The 16,709-nt window shown below is 34.7% G+C and overlaps 1 protein-coding gene across 1 annotated transcript in view; it reads right to left on the reverse strand.

Annotated features, from left to right (window-relative positions):
- The window catches only part of DNAJC1 (DnaJ heat shock protein family (Hsp40) member C1), a 226,999-nt gene that overhangs the window by 74,459 nt on the left and 135,831 nt on the right, over nucleotides 1-16,709 (reverse strand). Inside the window, exon 8 of the mRNA XM_024576243.4 lies at nucleotides 11,705-11,868. Coding sequence (XP_024432011.3) covers nucleotides 11,705-11,868 — 164 coding nt within the window. The remainder of the gene's footprint in view (nucleotides 1-11,704; nucleotides 11,869-16,709) is intronic.

Raw genomic sequence — 16,709 nt, forward strand, 5'->3', positions numbered from 1 at the left:
AGGTTAAGCACGCTACTTGATGTACACAGCACATGAGACAATATCTGACACTCAAAAGATGTTAAGAATGATGATGATGATAAAAATTTCTATTTCCTCTATTTGACATGGAAATATCAGTAAAATCAAAAGCTAGCTTTCAACCATGATATTTTTCTTACGCAATTTATCCATATGAGCTATATACTCTATTTATGATCATTTACCACCATGTCACATGCCTAGGGCACCATTTCCTAAAAGCTCGTCTCTCCATTATATCATTTCATAGCAATAGTTTATGAGAGGTTACAGACATGGTACTTAAAATCTTTAAAAATATATATTGGGCAAACAAAAACTAGTTAGGGAGAATATTAGATAAGCTCTTCAAGAAAGAATCAACTTCTTAATAGTAACAGCAGCAAGGTTAATTAGGACATATATATATATATATATATTTTTTTTTTTTTGGTGTCTACTTACAAAAGAACTAAAAAAGAATTTAAATGTAGATGAAAACTTTGAAAATGACAGGAAGTTCCCAAAGCAGGTTGGAATAAGAGTAGAATTCTACTTTATTTTAGGATTTCTCAGTTTGAAATGTTTTAACATACAGACTTTTATCTCTAAGGTACAAAAAGCATGTAATTTCACTTTTTGTGTGAGTTAAATAATTTTAAAAAACCCTGAAACTCAGATCATATATGTAATAGTGACGCTAAAACTAGAACTCAGGTCTCCTGACCTTAAGAGTTGAGTATTTGGTCTCCACACACCCTTCCATTAATATGCTCTCTCAAGCGGGGAGAGAGCCAAGCAAGCAGCATTGTTCCCTCACTGACCCCTCACCAACATACAGTACTGCAACACAAAGAACTGGGTTCCCTGCCCTGGGGAACACCTAAAGTTCCACTCCTTACAATGTAACAGCTGCGTTGGTACAAAGAAATATGGCCCAAAGGGAAGAACAGATCAAAACTCCAGAAAAAGAATTAAGTGACAAGGAGATAGCCAACCTATCTGACAGAGTTCAAAACACTGGTAAATAGGATGCTCACAGAATTGAGCTCGGTCACAAAATGAAGGAAGGAATGAAGGCTATACAACTGAAATAAAGAAAAATACACAGGGACCAACAGTAAAGGGAAGGAAACTGGGGCTCAAATCAACAACTTAGAACAGAAGGAAAAAATAAATATTCAACCAGAACAGAATGAAAAATCAATAATGCAAAAAAATGAGAGGTCATGGAACCTCGGGGACAACTTTGAGTACTCCAACATCAGAATCATAGGGGTGGCAGAAGGAGAAAAGCAAGAACAAGATATTGAAAACTTATTTGAACAAATAACGAAGGAAAACATCCCTAATCTGGCAAAAGAAATAGACTTTCAGGAAGTCCAGGGAGCTCAGGGAGTCCCAAAAAATTTGGCCTCAAGGAGGAACACACCAAGATACATCATAATTAAATCACCCAAGATTAAAGATAAGGAGAGAATATTAAAAGCAGCAAGAGAAGAGACAGTTACCTACAGAGGTAACTCTCTTCCCATAAGACTAACAGCTGATCTCTCAAAAGAAACTTGGCAGGCAAGAAGGGGCTGAAAAGAAGTATCTGAACTCATGAAAGGCAAGGACCTACATTCAAGATTACTCCATCCAGCAAAGCTATCATTTAGAATGGAAAGGCAGATAAAAGTGCTTCCCACATAAAGTCAAGGAATTCATCATTACCAAGCATTTATTATATGAAAAGTGAAAGAGACTTATCTAAGAAATAGAAACTATGTTCATTAAAAACTATGAACAGTGAAATGACAACAAACTTATAACTATCAACAACTGAACTTAAAAAATAAACAAAAACTAATCAAAGAACTAGAACAGGAAGATTCACAGAAATGGAGATCATGTGGAGCGTTATCAGAGGGAAGGGGGAGAATGAGAGAAAGGGTACAGGAAATAAAAAGCATAATTGTTAGGCATAAAATAGATGGTGGGGGGGAGTTAAGAATAGTTTGGAAACAGAGAAGCCAAAGAACTTATATGTACAACCCGTGGACTTGAATTAAGGTTGGTGGGGGGTGGTTCTGGAGGGTGTGGTAGAGCAGGGTGGAGTGGGGATAAAGGGGAGAAAAAAATTGGGACAACTGTAATAGCATAATCAATAAAATATATTAAAAAATAAAAATAAATAAAAGTTAACCAATCCAAAAAATTGTAAGAGAAGAAAGAGAAGGAAAAAAAAAAATCATGGACAAATAGAAAGCAAATGCTAAGTTGATAAATTTAAAACCAAAAATGTCAGTAATAATACTAAATAAAATTGAATTAAATGCTCACCCAAATTTTCCAAAACTGTAAACTTAAGAATAAAAACAAAAACTATATACAAACAGAACTCAATAACAAAAGATATCTGGAAAATTTAAACTTAAATAATTTTTTACATAATTAAGTTAAAATTTAATTTCCTTTGTGATTTTTAAAGAGAAATAAGGAACCAATCCCATTTGCAAATTACATAAAAAAAATACCTAGGGAAAAAAATTAAGGAAGTAAAAGACCTATACTCAGATGTACAACATTGAAGAAAAACATTGAAGATACAAATAAATGAAAGGATATACTTTATTCACAGATAAGAATTACATTGTTAAAATGTCCATACTACCCAAAACAATCTACAGATTCAATGCAATACCTATGAAAATACCAATAAACGAATAATCCTAAAATTTACATAAAACCCCCCAAAAGACCTCTAATAGCCAAAGTAATTTTGAGAAAGAAAACAAAGTTGGAGGTATCATGCTACCTGATACCAAACTATACTGCTAAGCTATTGTAATCAAAACAGGATGGTACTGGTGTCTAAACAGATACATAGATCAATGAAACAGAACAGACAGCCCAGAAATAAACCCACACTTATATGATCTATGAAGAAGGAGGCAAAAATATACAATGAAATAAAGATAGTCTCTTCAATAAATTATTTGACATTGCTTTTAGCAATATTTTTTTTGGATATGTCTCCCTGGACAAGGGAAACAAATTAAAAATAAACAAATGGGACTACACTGAACTAAAAAATTTTTGTACAGCAAAGCAAACCATCAACAAAACAAAAAGACAATCTACTGCATGTGAGAAGATATTCGCCAATGATATATCAAATAAGGATTAATATTAAAGATATATTACAAACTCATAACACTTAACACCAAAAATACAACTAACCTGGTTAAAAAATGAGCAGAGGCCTCAAACAGACATTTGACCAACAGACAAATAAAAGAATGCTCAATATCACTAATCATAAAGGAAACGCATATTGAAAACACAATGAGATATCACCTCACACCTCTTAAAATTGCTACCATCAACAAACAAGTGTCAACAAGGATGTGGAGAAAGGGAATCCTCACATACTGTTGTTGGGATTGTAAATTGGTACAGCCGTTATGGAAAACAGTATGGATGTCCCTCAAATAATAAAAAATAGAACTCTCATATGACCTTCAATCTCACTTCTAGGTATCTATTCAAAGAAAACAAAAACACAACTTGGAAAGGATATATGCACCCCCATGTTCACTGCAGCGTTATTTATAGGAGTTAAGGTATGGAAACAACCTAAATGTACATGGATGGATGAATGGATAAAGAAATTGTGTTATATCTATACAATGGAATATTACTTAGTTATAAAAAATAAAATCTTATCATTTGCCACAACATGGTTGGTCCTGAAGGGTATTATACTAAGAAAATAAGTTAAACAGAGAAAGACAAATATTATATGATCTCATATGATACCTCACTTTTTTAGTGGAATCTAAAAGTACAAAAACAAAAAAAGCTTAAGCTCAGAGATAAAGCAAACATATTGTGGCTAATCAGAGGTGGGGTGTCGGGGTGGGTGAAATGACTGTTGGGGGTTAAAATGTACAAATTTCCAGTTATAAAATACACAAGTCATGGGGATGTAATGCACACATTGGTGACAGTAGTTAATAATACTGGATGGCACAGTTGAAAGTTCTTAGTAGAGTAAATCTTAAAGGGTCTTACAACAGACAAATTATTGTAACTATAGATAGTGACAGATGTCAATTAGACTTATTGTTGTGATCATTTCTCAACATACACAAATATCAAATTATTTTGTACATCTGAGACTAATACAATATAATCTTATGTCAATTATACCTCAATTAAAAAATAAAAGATATAAAATAATTCAATCTCATGAGGTCACATAATGAGTAATTCCATTCATATAATATTCTCAGAATGACAAAACTATAGAGATAGAATAACTTAGTGGTGGTCAGAGGTTAAAGGATAAATGGGTGTGTGTGAAGATAAATGAGTGATATACTTGTGTTCTGTATCTTGAATAGTTCTAATTGCAGCTGTTGTGACATAAATCTGCACGTGATAACATGGCATCCAACTACACACAGCCATTGTCCTAATGTCAATCTCTTGGTTTTGAAGTTGAATTGTAGGTACATAAGATATAACTATTAGGGAACCTGGGTGAGACGTACATAAGACGTCTCTGTGTTATCTTTGGAACTTCCCATGAAATCTAACATTATTTCAAAATAAAAAGTTAAAAAAAGAAGCAATTCATATTTTATAAGTCTAGCATGTGACTGATACCAATCCTGACAAATATATTACATGGAAAGAAAATCACAGGCCAATCTCTCTTATAAAGATAAAAGCAGATATCCTAATCAAAATATTAGCAAATAAAATAAAATGGATTTATTCCAGGAAAGCAAGGTAGTTTATTATTAGAAAAACAATCAATGTAATTCACCTCATTAAGAAAATAAAGGTGAAAGTATGCAATCAACTGATGTAGAAAAAAGTATTTGATAACATTTGACAATATTTTAAATAAATACAAATTATTAGCAATTTTGGGAAAAGAACTTAATTTGATTTTTAAAAAACTGGAGTAATGTCAATGAAAATGGCAGAGTAAGGAACTCCAAATTCCACCTTTCCAAGAACCAAGAACCAAAAAATAAAATGAGCAAAATCAAAACTTTTTCAGAACTCCGTAAATTAACCAAAGGTTTACCATACCATGGGGACATGTATTCAAGGAAAAGAACCGAATCTTCATAAGAACAGCAACCTTTGTGGAACTTGAACTTACCTCCCATCCTATTCCTTGTTCCACAGGTCATCACTACCTATAAAAATAACAGCTGTATTCTTGATACTGAAGAGAAAAGAATGAACTGATTTGCAAAGAATTTCAATTATATGTTCTAACCTGTCTGGCAGTTTCCCGGACTACCAGTCAAAAGGTGTATCTTTATTTTGCTTAACTCAAAACTAGCATAATGCTAAAAGCTGCTTTCTTGGGAGGGATTCATTGAAAACTTTCACTGGCTAGTATCTTAGCCACTGCTGCCAGGGTCAAAAGAAAACACCTGGACAAACAACAGATTAACCAAAAAGCTTGGGAAGAAAGGCTGAGGAGTGAGATGCTCTGACATTCTTGAGAATCTAGGCCATGTTCAAGCTCAAGGCTGTGAGCATGCTTAGAAGAGACCTGAGAAGGATCTAAATTCTCACCTGCTGATGACATTGAGGCTCTTTGGAGGTCGAAAGTAAATGCTAAGGCAGAGTTGTAAACTGCCTGCCTGAGTATGGGCCCATGGCAACAGCTGGAGGAGTTATTGGCTCCATAGATTTCAGGAAATCTCTGTCCAATTGTTAGCTGATTGCTAAGCTAACAGAAGAGACTTCAATGGCCACAAAGGACAAAAAAATGGAGTTTATATAATTAGTTCAAAAAAGTCACTAAACATACAAGTACAATAAGCCCAACATAACAACAAATCCTGGAAAGGGAAGAGAACCTGATATCCAGAGTTGTCAATTTATACCAGTCACAAATCCAGTCTTCAATGGGCAACAATGAGAAAGACTGCAACAAAATACTATACCAAGGTGTGTCTGAAAGTCCACCATTGTTAATACAGTGAGAACAGTTTGCATGACATCGACATACCCTGGCAGCCAAGGAGAGTGGACTGGAACATGCCATGTGTGAACCATGATGACTTCACTGTACTAGTCAGTGGGGACGGTACACACCATTGAGTGAGCATGTGTACTGTGTGGCCATCACATTCAAAATGACTGAGGGAGCAGAGCAACAAATCTGCATCAAATTTTGCATTAAGCTTAAACATTCCTCCACGGAAACTATTTGGATGATGCAGAAGGCCACAGCTATGGGCAACTAGCGATCAGCAGCTTCATCATGACAATGTACCCGCTCATGCATCACGTCTCATGCAGAGTTTTTTGGTAAAACATCAAATCACTCAGGTGACTCAGCCCCATTACAGCCCAGATGTGGCGCCCTGTGACTTCTGGCTTTTCCCAAAACTAAGAGCACCTTTGAAAGGGAAGAGATTTTAGACCATGGATGAGATTCAGGAATATACAACGAGGCAGCTTATGGCAATTGGGAGAACTGTGTGAGGTCCCAAGGTGCCTACTTTGAAGGGGACTGAGGTGTCATTGTCTATGTACAATGTTCCTTGTACCTTTCTCAATAAATGTCCTCATTTTTCTTATCACATGGCTGGATACCTTCTGAGCAGACCTCATATTATGGCTCAAAGGAAAAAAGAAATAAACAAACTGTGCCCTAGGAAAACCAGGCAATAGACCTTTTAGACAAAAGCTTTAAATTAGCTATTTAAAATATATTCAATAAGATAAAGGAAGTCATGTTTAAAGAACTGAAGGAAGTTGAGTCACCTAAGTGATATCATTAAATGGGTAGAAATTGTTAAAAGAACAAAACAGAAATTATAAGGTTGAAAGAGCAGTAACAAATGAACAATTCAATAGAGGGGCTCAACAGCATATTTGAACTGGCAAAAAAGAATCAGCAAACACAAAGGTAGCCCCAATAATTAAGATGGTCTGGTAGGAGAAACAAAAAAAAAAGAAAAAGAAACAAAGCCTCAGAGGCCTGTGGGATACCAAGTGATAGAAAGGGGGAAAGGAATAGAATGCGAGATGGTGGTAAGAGAAAGAGACAGATGATATATTTGAAGAATGGTCAAAAACTTCTAAAATTTGAAGGTTAATAAACTCCAAAAAAGATAAATTCAAAGATACCAACACCTACACACATCATAATCAAGTTGTCAAAAGCTAAAGTTGCAGACAGAATCTTTATAAAAGCAGAGGGAAATAATTCATCATTTACAGGGGATCCTCAATAAGATTAACACCTGATTTCTTTTTTAAAAAAGATTTTATTTATTTTTAGAGAGGAAGGGAGTGAGAAAGGGAGAGAAACATTGATGTGTGAGTATAACGTCAATTGCCTGCCTCTCACATGTGCCCCTACTAGGGACTGGGTCTGCAACCCAGGCATGCGCCCTGACTGAGAATCAAACCAATGACCTTTCTCTTTGCGGGGCTATGCTCAACCAGCTGAGCCACAGTGGTCAGGGATAACATCTATTTCTAATATAAAACATTGGAGGCCAGAAGACTGTGGATGACATATTCAAAGTACTGAAACAAACAAAAACAAAACAAAACCCAAACTGTCAAACAAAAATTATTTGGCAAAACAATCCTTCAAAATGAAGGAAAAATCAAAGACTTTCCAGAAAAACAAAAAGTGAATGTGTGACTAGCAATCTGTCCTACAAGTGCTAAAGGGAGTCTCAAAATGAAATAAAGGGACGTTAGTTGGCAATGAAATAGCACATGAAGAAATCAACACCGGGAAATGTAACTACACAGATAAATATAAAAGTCAGCATAAAGGTATATTTTGTTTGTAATTCCTTTTTTTTTAATCTCATTAAAAGACAATTGCATGTAGCAATAATTATAAACCTAGGGTGACAGGCACAAAATAAAGATTTAAGGCATGACAATAACGGATTATATGTGGAAAAGTTTTTGCACACTATTGACACTAAATTGGCATTAATCCTAACTAGATAGTTATAAACTAAGATGTTAATTATAATTCCTAGAGAAATCACAAAACTTATATCTGCACAAAGCCTTGTATTTGAATGTTCCTATCATCTTGACTTATCCTAGCCCCAAAGTGGAATCAAACCAAATTTCCTTTATTTGATGAATAAACAGTATGCAATATATCCATACAATGGAATATTATTCATCCATGAGAAGAAATGAATTACTGTTAAATACTACAAAATGAACCTTGAAAACATAATGCTAAGACAAGTGCAAAAGGCCATATATTGTACAATTCCAATTACATTAAATGTCTAGAACAGGCAAATCCATAGAGACAGAAAGTAGATTACTGGTTGCCGGGGAAGACGAGAGCAAAGAATTGGAGCTATCTGCTAACAGAGGGCTATTTATTTATTTACTTTCTTGGTATGATGAAAATGTTCTTGAATTAGATAGTGGTGATGGTTGCACAACATAGTGAATAGACTAAAAGCACTGATGTGTGCAATTTTAAATGGTAAATTTTAGGTTATATGCAATGTATCAACAAAAATGCTTTAAACCTGGCCAGTGTGGCTCCGTTGGTTGGAGCATCCTGCAAAGTTGTGGGTTCAATTTCCAGTCAGGGCACATGCCTAGGTTGGGGGTTCAGTCCCCAGTAGGGGTGAGTATGGAAAGCAAACCAACTGATGTTTCTCTCTCTTTCTCTGTGGGAATTGAAAAAAAAAAAAAAAAGTCTACTGCAGCCCTGGCTGGTGTAGCTCAGTGGATTAAGCGTGGGCTGCAAACCAAAGGGTCGCTGGTTCGATTCCCAGTCAGGGCACATGCCTGGGTTGCGGGCCAGGTCCCCATTGGGGGCCACGTGAGAGGCAACCACACATTGATGTTTCTCTCCCTCTCTTTCTCCCTCCCTAACCCTCTCTATAAAAATAAATAAAATTTTAAAAAGTCTACTGCATACATCCCATTTAATAATGAAATGAAAAAAGTTTAATGAGTAATTTTAATGATGAGATATAAAAGATTTATGGATGAAGCTTTATTTTGAGACTGTAAATGAAAGAAGGATACCTATCATCACCACTAGTCCACATGTTTTGGAGATTCTCAGCATGAAGGAGGAAAAAAACAATTTTCAGAGAAACTATTAGACTTTAAAAAAATTCACAAGATTGTTAGATACAAAAATCAATTGTATTTCTATACACATAGTTAGAAAGTGAAATTTAAGTAACAATATCATCTAAAAGTACTAAATACCAGAAATAAATATGAGAAAAAATGTGTAATATGTACACATAAAAAGCTGCAATACATTATTTACATTTTTTGAAGATCTAAATGAATGGATTTATTATATTCATGGGTTGCAGAATCAGTGCTGTGTGAATGGCAATTCTTCCCAAATTGATCTATATGTTTAATGTAATTCCAATTGAACAACTCTGCTGAATAATTTGGGGAAAATAATGTTTTATATATATAAAATATGTGTATATTTTATGTATATAAAATGTATATAAAAATGTACAGTGGAAATCTTATAGAAGGAAAACAAAGCTGTAAAATTACTGTAACCAGATACCTATAATGAAGCTACAATAAATAAGACTATGGTATCAGCATGAAGATGAATAAGTAGGTTAGTAGAACGAAGTAAAAAGTCTGGAAATAGATGTACATGGTAATGGGACACTTGTTTTATGACAAATGGACATATTTATAGAGATGTAGGATGCAGTCTTTTTATTAATTGGCATTGGGTCAATTAGTTTGGAAAACTTTTGGGGAAAAAATTGAACTTGATCATTATTTACACTGTTCCAGGGGATAACTGATCTTAAATGTAAAAAGTAGAATAATAAAGCTTCTAGAAGGATTTGAAAATATCTTTATGACTTTTAGGTAGGAAACCATTCCTTAAGCATAACAAAAAAAATCAACTAAAGGAAAAGAAATGATTGATGCTTAAAATTAGTAACTTTGGTTATCAAAAGACGCCAATTAAGAGAATGAAAAGGCAATCCAGAGTGGGAGGAAATATGTGCAAGGCTTATTTCTGAAATACATAAAGAACTCTTTACAAATCAGTAAGAAAAAACAAAGGTAACCCATTAAAAAGGACTTGAAAAGGCACTTCATACAGGAGGATATCAGTGCCCAATAAACTCAATCTTATCCATTAAAGGACATGCAAATTCAAACATAGATATCACTACATAACCTATAATAATGGTTAAAATATAAGACTTGACCAAGTGTTAGCAAGGATGTAGAGTAACTGGAATTTTCATATCCTGCTGCTTAAATTTAAATTGATACAAAAATTTAAAAAAGAACTTGTTTAGAAGTATTTACTGAAGTAGACCCTGCAACATAACTGCAAAAATAGAAACTTACACATATATGTACTAAAAGTACAAAAATGTTTACAGGAAAATTATTCATTATGGCCAAAACCTTGAAACAATACAAATCTCCAACAAAAAATAATTTGTGCTATATGTATTTCTAAATGGACTATTATACAGCAATAAAAATGAACTAGTGCTACACACAATAATGAGTAAATTTCACAAATATAATATTGAATAGAGGAAAGCAGATGCAAGAGTACGTACAAGGATGTATTCTGGATGGAATGTTTGTTTTCCCTTCAAATCTGTATGTTGAAATCATAACTCCCATTGCGATATTGGTTGCTGGTGGGGCCTTTGAGAAGTGATTAGGCCATGTGGATGGAGCCCTCATGAATGGGATTAGAGTCCTTATAAAAGAGACCCCAGAGAACTCTCACCTCTTCTGCCATATAAGGACACAGCAAGAAGACTGGTGTCTATGAATTAGAAAGAGTACCTTCACCAGACACCAGCTCTGCTGGCGCCTTGACTGGACTTTCCAGTCTTCAGAACTGTGAGAAATAAATGTTTGCTCTTTAAGTTACCCAGTCTATTATGTTTTTGTTATAGCAGCCTGAATGGATTAAGGACAATTCCATTTATAAACTTTAAACAGCAGGTTAAAACTAATAATAATATAGTTTAATACAGTAGTGACCAGGAGGAAGCATGAGTGAAGCTTCTGGGCACTGGCAATGTTCTATTTCTTTTTTTTTGATGTGACATTGGTTAATAAAATTATACAGGTTTCCGGCATACAATTCTGTGACACACCATCTGTATATGGCATTGTGTGTTTACCATTGAAGTCCAATCTCTTTTTGCCACCATATATTTGGTCCTGCTTACCCTTTACTAACCCCAAGCCCCCTTTCCCTCAGGGAACCATCATACTGTTGTGTGTGTGAGTTTTTGTTTGTCTTGTTTGTTCATTTGTTGCTTTTAGTTTTATATCCCACACATGAGTGAAAGCACATGGTTCTTGACTTTTTTAAACTTATTTCACTTACCATGATGTTCTCAAGATCCATTCATGCTTTTGCAAATGGCAGTATTTCATCTTTTCTTATGGCTGAGTATTATTCCATTGCATATGTCTTCTTCACTCAGTCCTCTAGGGAAGGGTACTTTGGTTGTTTCTATGACTGGGCCACCATGAATAAGAGCAATGTTCTATTTCCTGATCTTGGCAATGGTTAATTTGTTTTTCTTGTGGTAGATCACTGAGCTCACTGAGCTATACAGCTGTATATCTATACTTTATGTACTTTTATGTATGCATTTTACTCAATTAAAACAAATTTCCAAAGATTATTTACCTGTTTTTTCTGTGTTCGGTTCCTGTTTTCCAGCCAATCATCCATTTGTTCCTCAATTTCTTCTATAGAAGTTCCATGATCATATGACTGAACATATGCACTTTCTAAAGGTGTATACACAGGAAATTCAGGTTTTGGTTTTTTTACTTTAACTTTCTTCTGTTCTAAAAAAAGTTTTAAAAAAACCAATTAATAAAAGAAAAAGAATTTCTAACATTTTATTCAGAGACTGTATCTTGAAAGAATATATAAATATTGTTCTTTCATCAAAATATTTAACTGCAAGTTTTAGTGTACACTGCATTGCTTTAAAATAAAACTCAGATGCTAATGAGATTATGCTACAACCACCATATCAACTTGTATACATCTTTAGTTTTCAAAGTACCTTCCATATGATTTCACTTATATGTGGAATCCAAAGAACAAAATAGAAACAGGCTCATAGGCACAGAAAACAGACTGATGAATGCCAGAGGGGAGCGGCATGGAGGAGCTTGGTGAAGCAAGTAAAGGGATTAAGAAGTACTAATTGGTAGTGATAACGGGGATGTAAAGTAAAGCATAGGGAATGTGGTCAACAATATTGTAATAACCGTGCATAGTGCCAGGTGGATACTTGGAATGTTGAGGGAATACTTTGTGAAACATATGATTATCTAACTGCTATCCTGTACACCTGAAACTAAGATAAAATAACATTAAATGCAAACTGTAATTGAAAAATAAAAAATTTTAAAATTGGGAAAAAAGTTCTTCACATGAACATTTCATTTTGGCACAACTGAAAGAGCCTGGTCATTTGTGTTTTAATCCTACCTTTACCACCTAATAACTACATAATATTGGGCAAGTAACTTAACCCTCTGAATAAGGGTCATTTTCTCATCTGTATAAGGAAGATAAATCTAACCAAATAAAGTTGATGTGAGAAAAATTATATATCCCCTAACATAATACCTGGCACAAAATTGACTCTTAAGAAATGGTATTCATTCATCTTTTCAATATTTTACAAGGCAAAACTCATCTGGTGGAATCAGAGGTAGTTATCAATAGATAGTTATCAACTGGCCTCTTCATTAAATCCCATTTTGATCAGAGAGTCAACATTGAGAAGCATCTCCATTCTTAACTGCTACTGTCAAGCTCACCCAGCCTTATAACCGTATCTTTGCCATCCTGACTGTGTATGTGTTTGCATGTACCGCAATTTAATAAAATTAATATATGACATAGGAATAGTCAGAATCCTGGAAGAGAACAGAGAACCTATAAATATTTCAATTTGGTGGGAAAAAGATTTAATAAATGATGCTGGCAAAACTGACTATCCATTTGAAAGAAAACTGGACACAATCTTACACCATATACAAAAGTAAATCCCAGGTGGACAAGAGAGTTGACTTAAAACTGAAACAATAAAAATCTTGCAATAAAAATATCTAAAACACTATCTGTACTATTTAAAGAAAGAGGAAATCTTAACTAGGACTGAAACCCCAGATGCTATCAGAAAGATAAGAGACAGAATAAAAAATCAACAGAGAAATAATGGATTTGTAAAGAACTTTTATAAATCAAACTACAAACAGAAGATTGATAAAGAGACTACATAAAGAAATCTTACAAACTGACAAGGGGATACCCAGCCCCAAAGAATAAAATGACCAAAACTAATGTACATTAGGAGTACAGTGCAGTGAGAAACAGTTCTAGTTAAAAAGAAGTTTATCTTAACTAGAAATTATGTTGAATCTATTACTGTATTTTATTTTATGTTGCTTTAATACTTGCAGGCTTGAGTTGCTGATTTAAAAAAAAGAAAACAAATAGTCCCTGACACCATAATAGGAAATTAGTAATTTAAATAACATGTGAGGCTACTATAAAAGCATTAAAATTAGCATGTAGTGTCACCAGAGTACCATATAAGCCCCAAAAAGAGCCAGAAGCCATAAAAATTGACTCCTGACACATTACTCAGCTTCTCTCAATTTTTTTTTAATCTTGAACAAATTACTGCTAAGAGACATCACATAAATAAACCATCTCATGAGTACTAATTTTGGCTGCTTATAGACAATCAGTTACAAAAAAGGAGTAAATAAATCTGGTTGTTTTTATTTATTTCTAGAGTGTTTCATCACCATTACAAGTGTCTGATATCTTTTTAAATCAGCATTTTAAAAATCACTTTAAAAAAGTAATATAAAACTTCTACTTCTGAAAAGTGGAGAAGTATTTTTCCATAGTCATCCCACTAAGAAAAACTAAAAATCCTAAATTTTTATGTGAAATAAATATAACATGATTCTGCATGTTGGAGAGAAGACCGACCATCTAGGTATGACAGGACCCAAAGAACACAGAAGTGGTGACTTTGCCCTTGGCCTCACATAGCCTAGATCACCATCCCCTCCGAAAAGAAACAAACACAAAAAAGTTTTCTCTAGCCAGATGACCAGAAAAGCAACAGTATAGCAAAACAAAACTTTTAGATAATAACCAATCTACCTCAGGCAAACAGAACAGAAAAAACTGACAAAACATCTCTTCATGTCAGCAATGGGAAGAAGCCTCACAATGACTTCCCACTAGGAAGCCTAGACTTGTGCCATTGTGAGGCTGTAATGAGGCACCCCAGTCTCCCCGCCAGGGTGACATGGGGGAAGGCTGTGTAGGAAGCCAGACTTTCACCTCTGTTGAGAGGTGATCAGGATCCCCTTCCCCTGAAGAGTTGTAGAGAGCAAGTGGGCAGCCTGGATTTCCATATCCATCCAGGTAATGAGTTGTCCCTACCCTGCCCTACCAGGACGGTTTCAGAGGAAGCAGAGAGAACACTCAAGGCTTTTGCAACTTCCCAGCAGTAGTAATGAGGCAGCCCCCCTACAGTGTCAGTAGAGGCAGGCAGGGAGCAGATAAGCATTCTTGCCTATCCCAGCCAGGGTGTTATCAGTGGAGGTCTAATGGCAAGCAGGAACACCCACACCCAGCCAACCCCAAGATTATTCATAACCGCCCTCTCCCTCGGCGTAATACAGTCCATGAAGGAACCTGGACTTCCACCCTTACCTGACCATAATAGGGCAGCAACCCTACCCTTTCACTACTAGAGCTTTGTCAGAGTACATCAGGTAAAATAAAAGATTTAAGAAGATCCAGAGTCTTACAGTAACTTAAATGTACAAGTTTTAATACAAAATACTCACCATACCAAGAACCAAGAATATCTCAATGTGAATGAAAAAATAATCAACAGATGCTAACTAACAACAAGAGGAAAGAGACACCCAAATGATTGACTAGGACTTTAAAGAAGCCATATAACAATGTTTTGATGCCCTGGCTCATGTAGTGCAGTTGGTTGGGTGTCACCTTGCAGAACTAAAGGTTGCCAGTTTGATTCCTGGTCAGGGCACACGCCTGGGTTGCGGATTCAGTCCTCAGAGCACATGCAAGAGACAGCCAATCTCTCTCACAGCAATGTGTTTCTCCCTCCCTTCCCTCTCTCTAGAATCAATAAAAGAAAATGTTTAATGTTCTGACAAGCAAAATAATCATCCTTAAAATAAATGAATAAAACATCAACAGCAAAAACAACAGAAAAATAGAAGACATATAGAAGAACCAAGTGGAAATATAAGAACAGAAAAATATTGGATTGGCCAAGAAATTCATTTGGTTTTTTCTGTACGATAACTCTAGTAGCGCTTAATTGTCTTTAACTTCATTGGAAACAATTTTGTTAGATTGTATTGTGACAACTATCATATCACCGTGAATTAAAAAAAACCCCAACTTATCAAAATGGGTGAATTTCTATGTAGCCATTTTAATACTGAAGATGGAAGAACATATGTAACATTTTCAGCATATTATACTTTATTATTTTAAGAAAGGTAAAAATGCAACTGAAAAGCAAAAAAAGATTTATCAGTGTATGGAGAAGGTGCCGGGCCTGATCAAAAGTGGTTTGCAAAGTGTGCTGGAGATTTCTCACTGGTCGGGCAGACAAGTTGAAGTTGATAGTGGTCAAATTGAGACATTGAGAACAATCAATGTTTATGGCACATGGGAGATAGCCAACATAACCAAAATATCCAAATCAACAAAGTTATTGGTGACAATGAAAAATCTGGCTTCTATTTTATGGAAATAAACTTTTTATCCAACCCAAGATAGTAATTGGTGTTAAAAATAATGAATGGGCACTCAGCAGAAAAATAGAGCAGGCAGAGAAAAGAATCAGTGAATTTCATGGTAGAGTAATAGAAATTGTCCAATCTGAAAAGCAGAAAACAGATTTTAAATAGGTGATCAGAACCGTGGGGACTTTTGGGAATATAACAAAAGATCTAACGTTCATGTTACAAAATTCCTGGAAGAGAAGAAGGCACGACTAAATGACTATTCAAAGAAATAATACCTGAAAGCTTGCCAAAGCTGGAAAAGACATAAATCTACAAATTCAAAAAGCTTAGTGAACCTCAAACAAGACAAATGCCAAGAAATCTATGCAAAGATCACTATACTAAACTTTTGGAAAATACCTTAAAAGTAGCAAGAGAGGAATGTGATCTTACCTACAGTCAAAAAACAATTCAAATGACAATAGATTTTGCATTAAAAATCATGTAGCCCAATGTGAAGTGGCACATTTTTTAAGCACTGAAAGTTAAAAACTGTCAATTCAAAATTCTATATCCAGTGAAAATATCCTTCAAGAATAAAGGGAAAACCAAGACATGTAGATGAAGGAAAACTAAGAAAATTTGTTACCTTCAGACATGTGTGATAATAATGGCTAGAGAAAATTCTCCAAAAAGAAAGGAAATCAAGAAGAAAAAAAAATTTTTTTTAAATAACAGGAAGAAAAAACAAGAGAAAGAGTAAAAATATGGGTAAACACAAAAGATTTTCCATTTTTCAGTTTTCTAAGTTATGTTTGGCAGCTGGATTAAACTGGTAACATTCAATGTATGTAAAGAAAATAGGACAATTA

This window comes from Desmodus rotundus, chromosome 4 (assembly GCF_022682495.2).
Source record: "Desmodus rotundus isolate HL8 chromosome 4, HLdesRot8A.1, whole genome shotgun sequence".
NCBI classification, from domain to species: domain Eukaryota; kingdom Metazoa; phylum Chordata; class Mammalia; order Chiroptera; family Phyllostomidae; genus Desmodus; species Desmodus rotundus.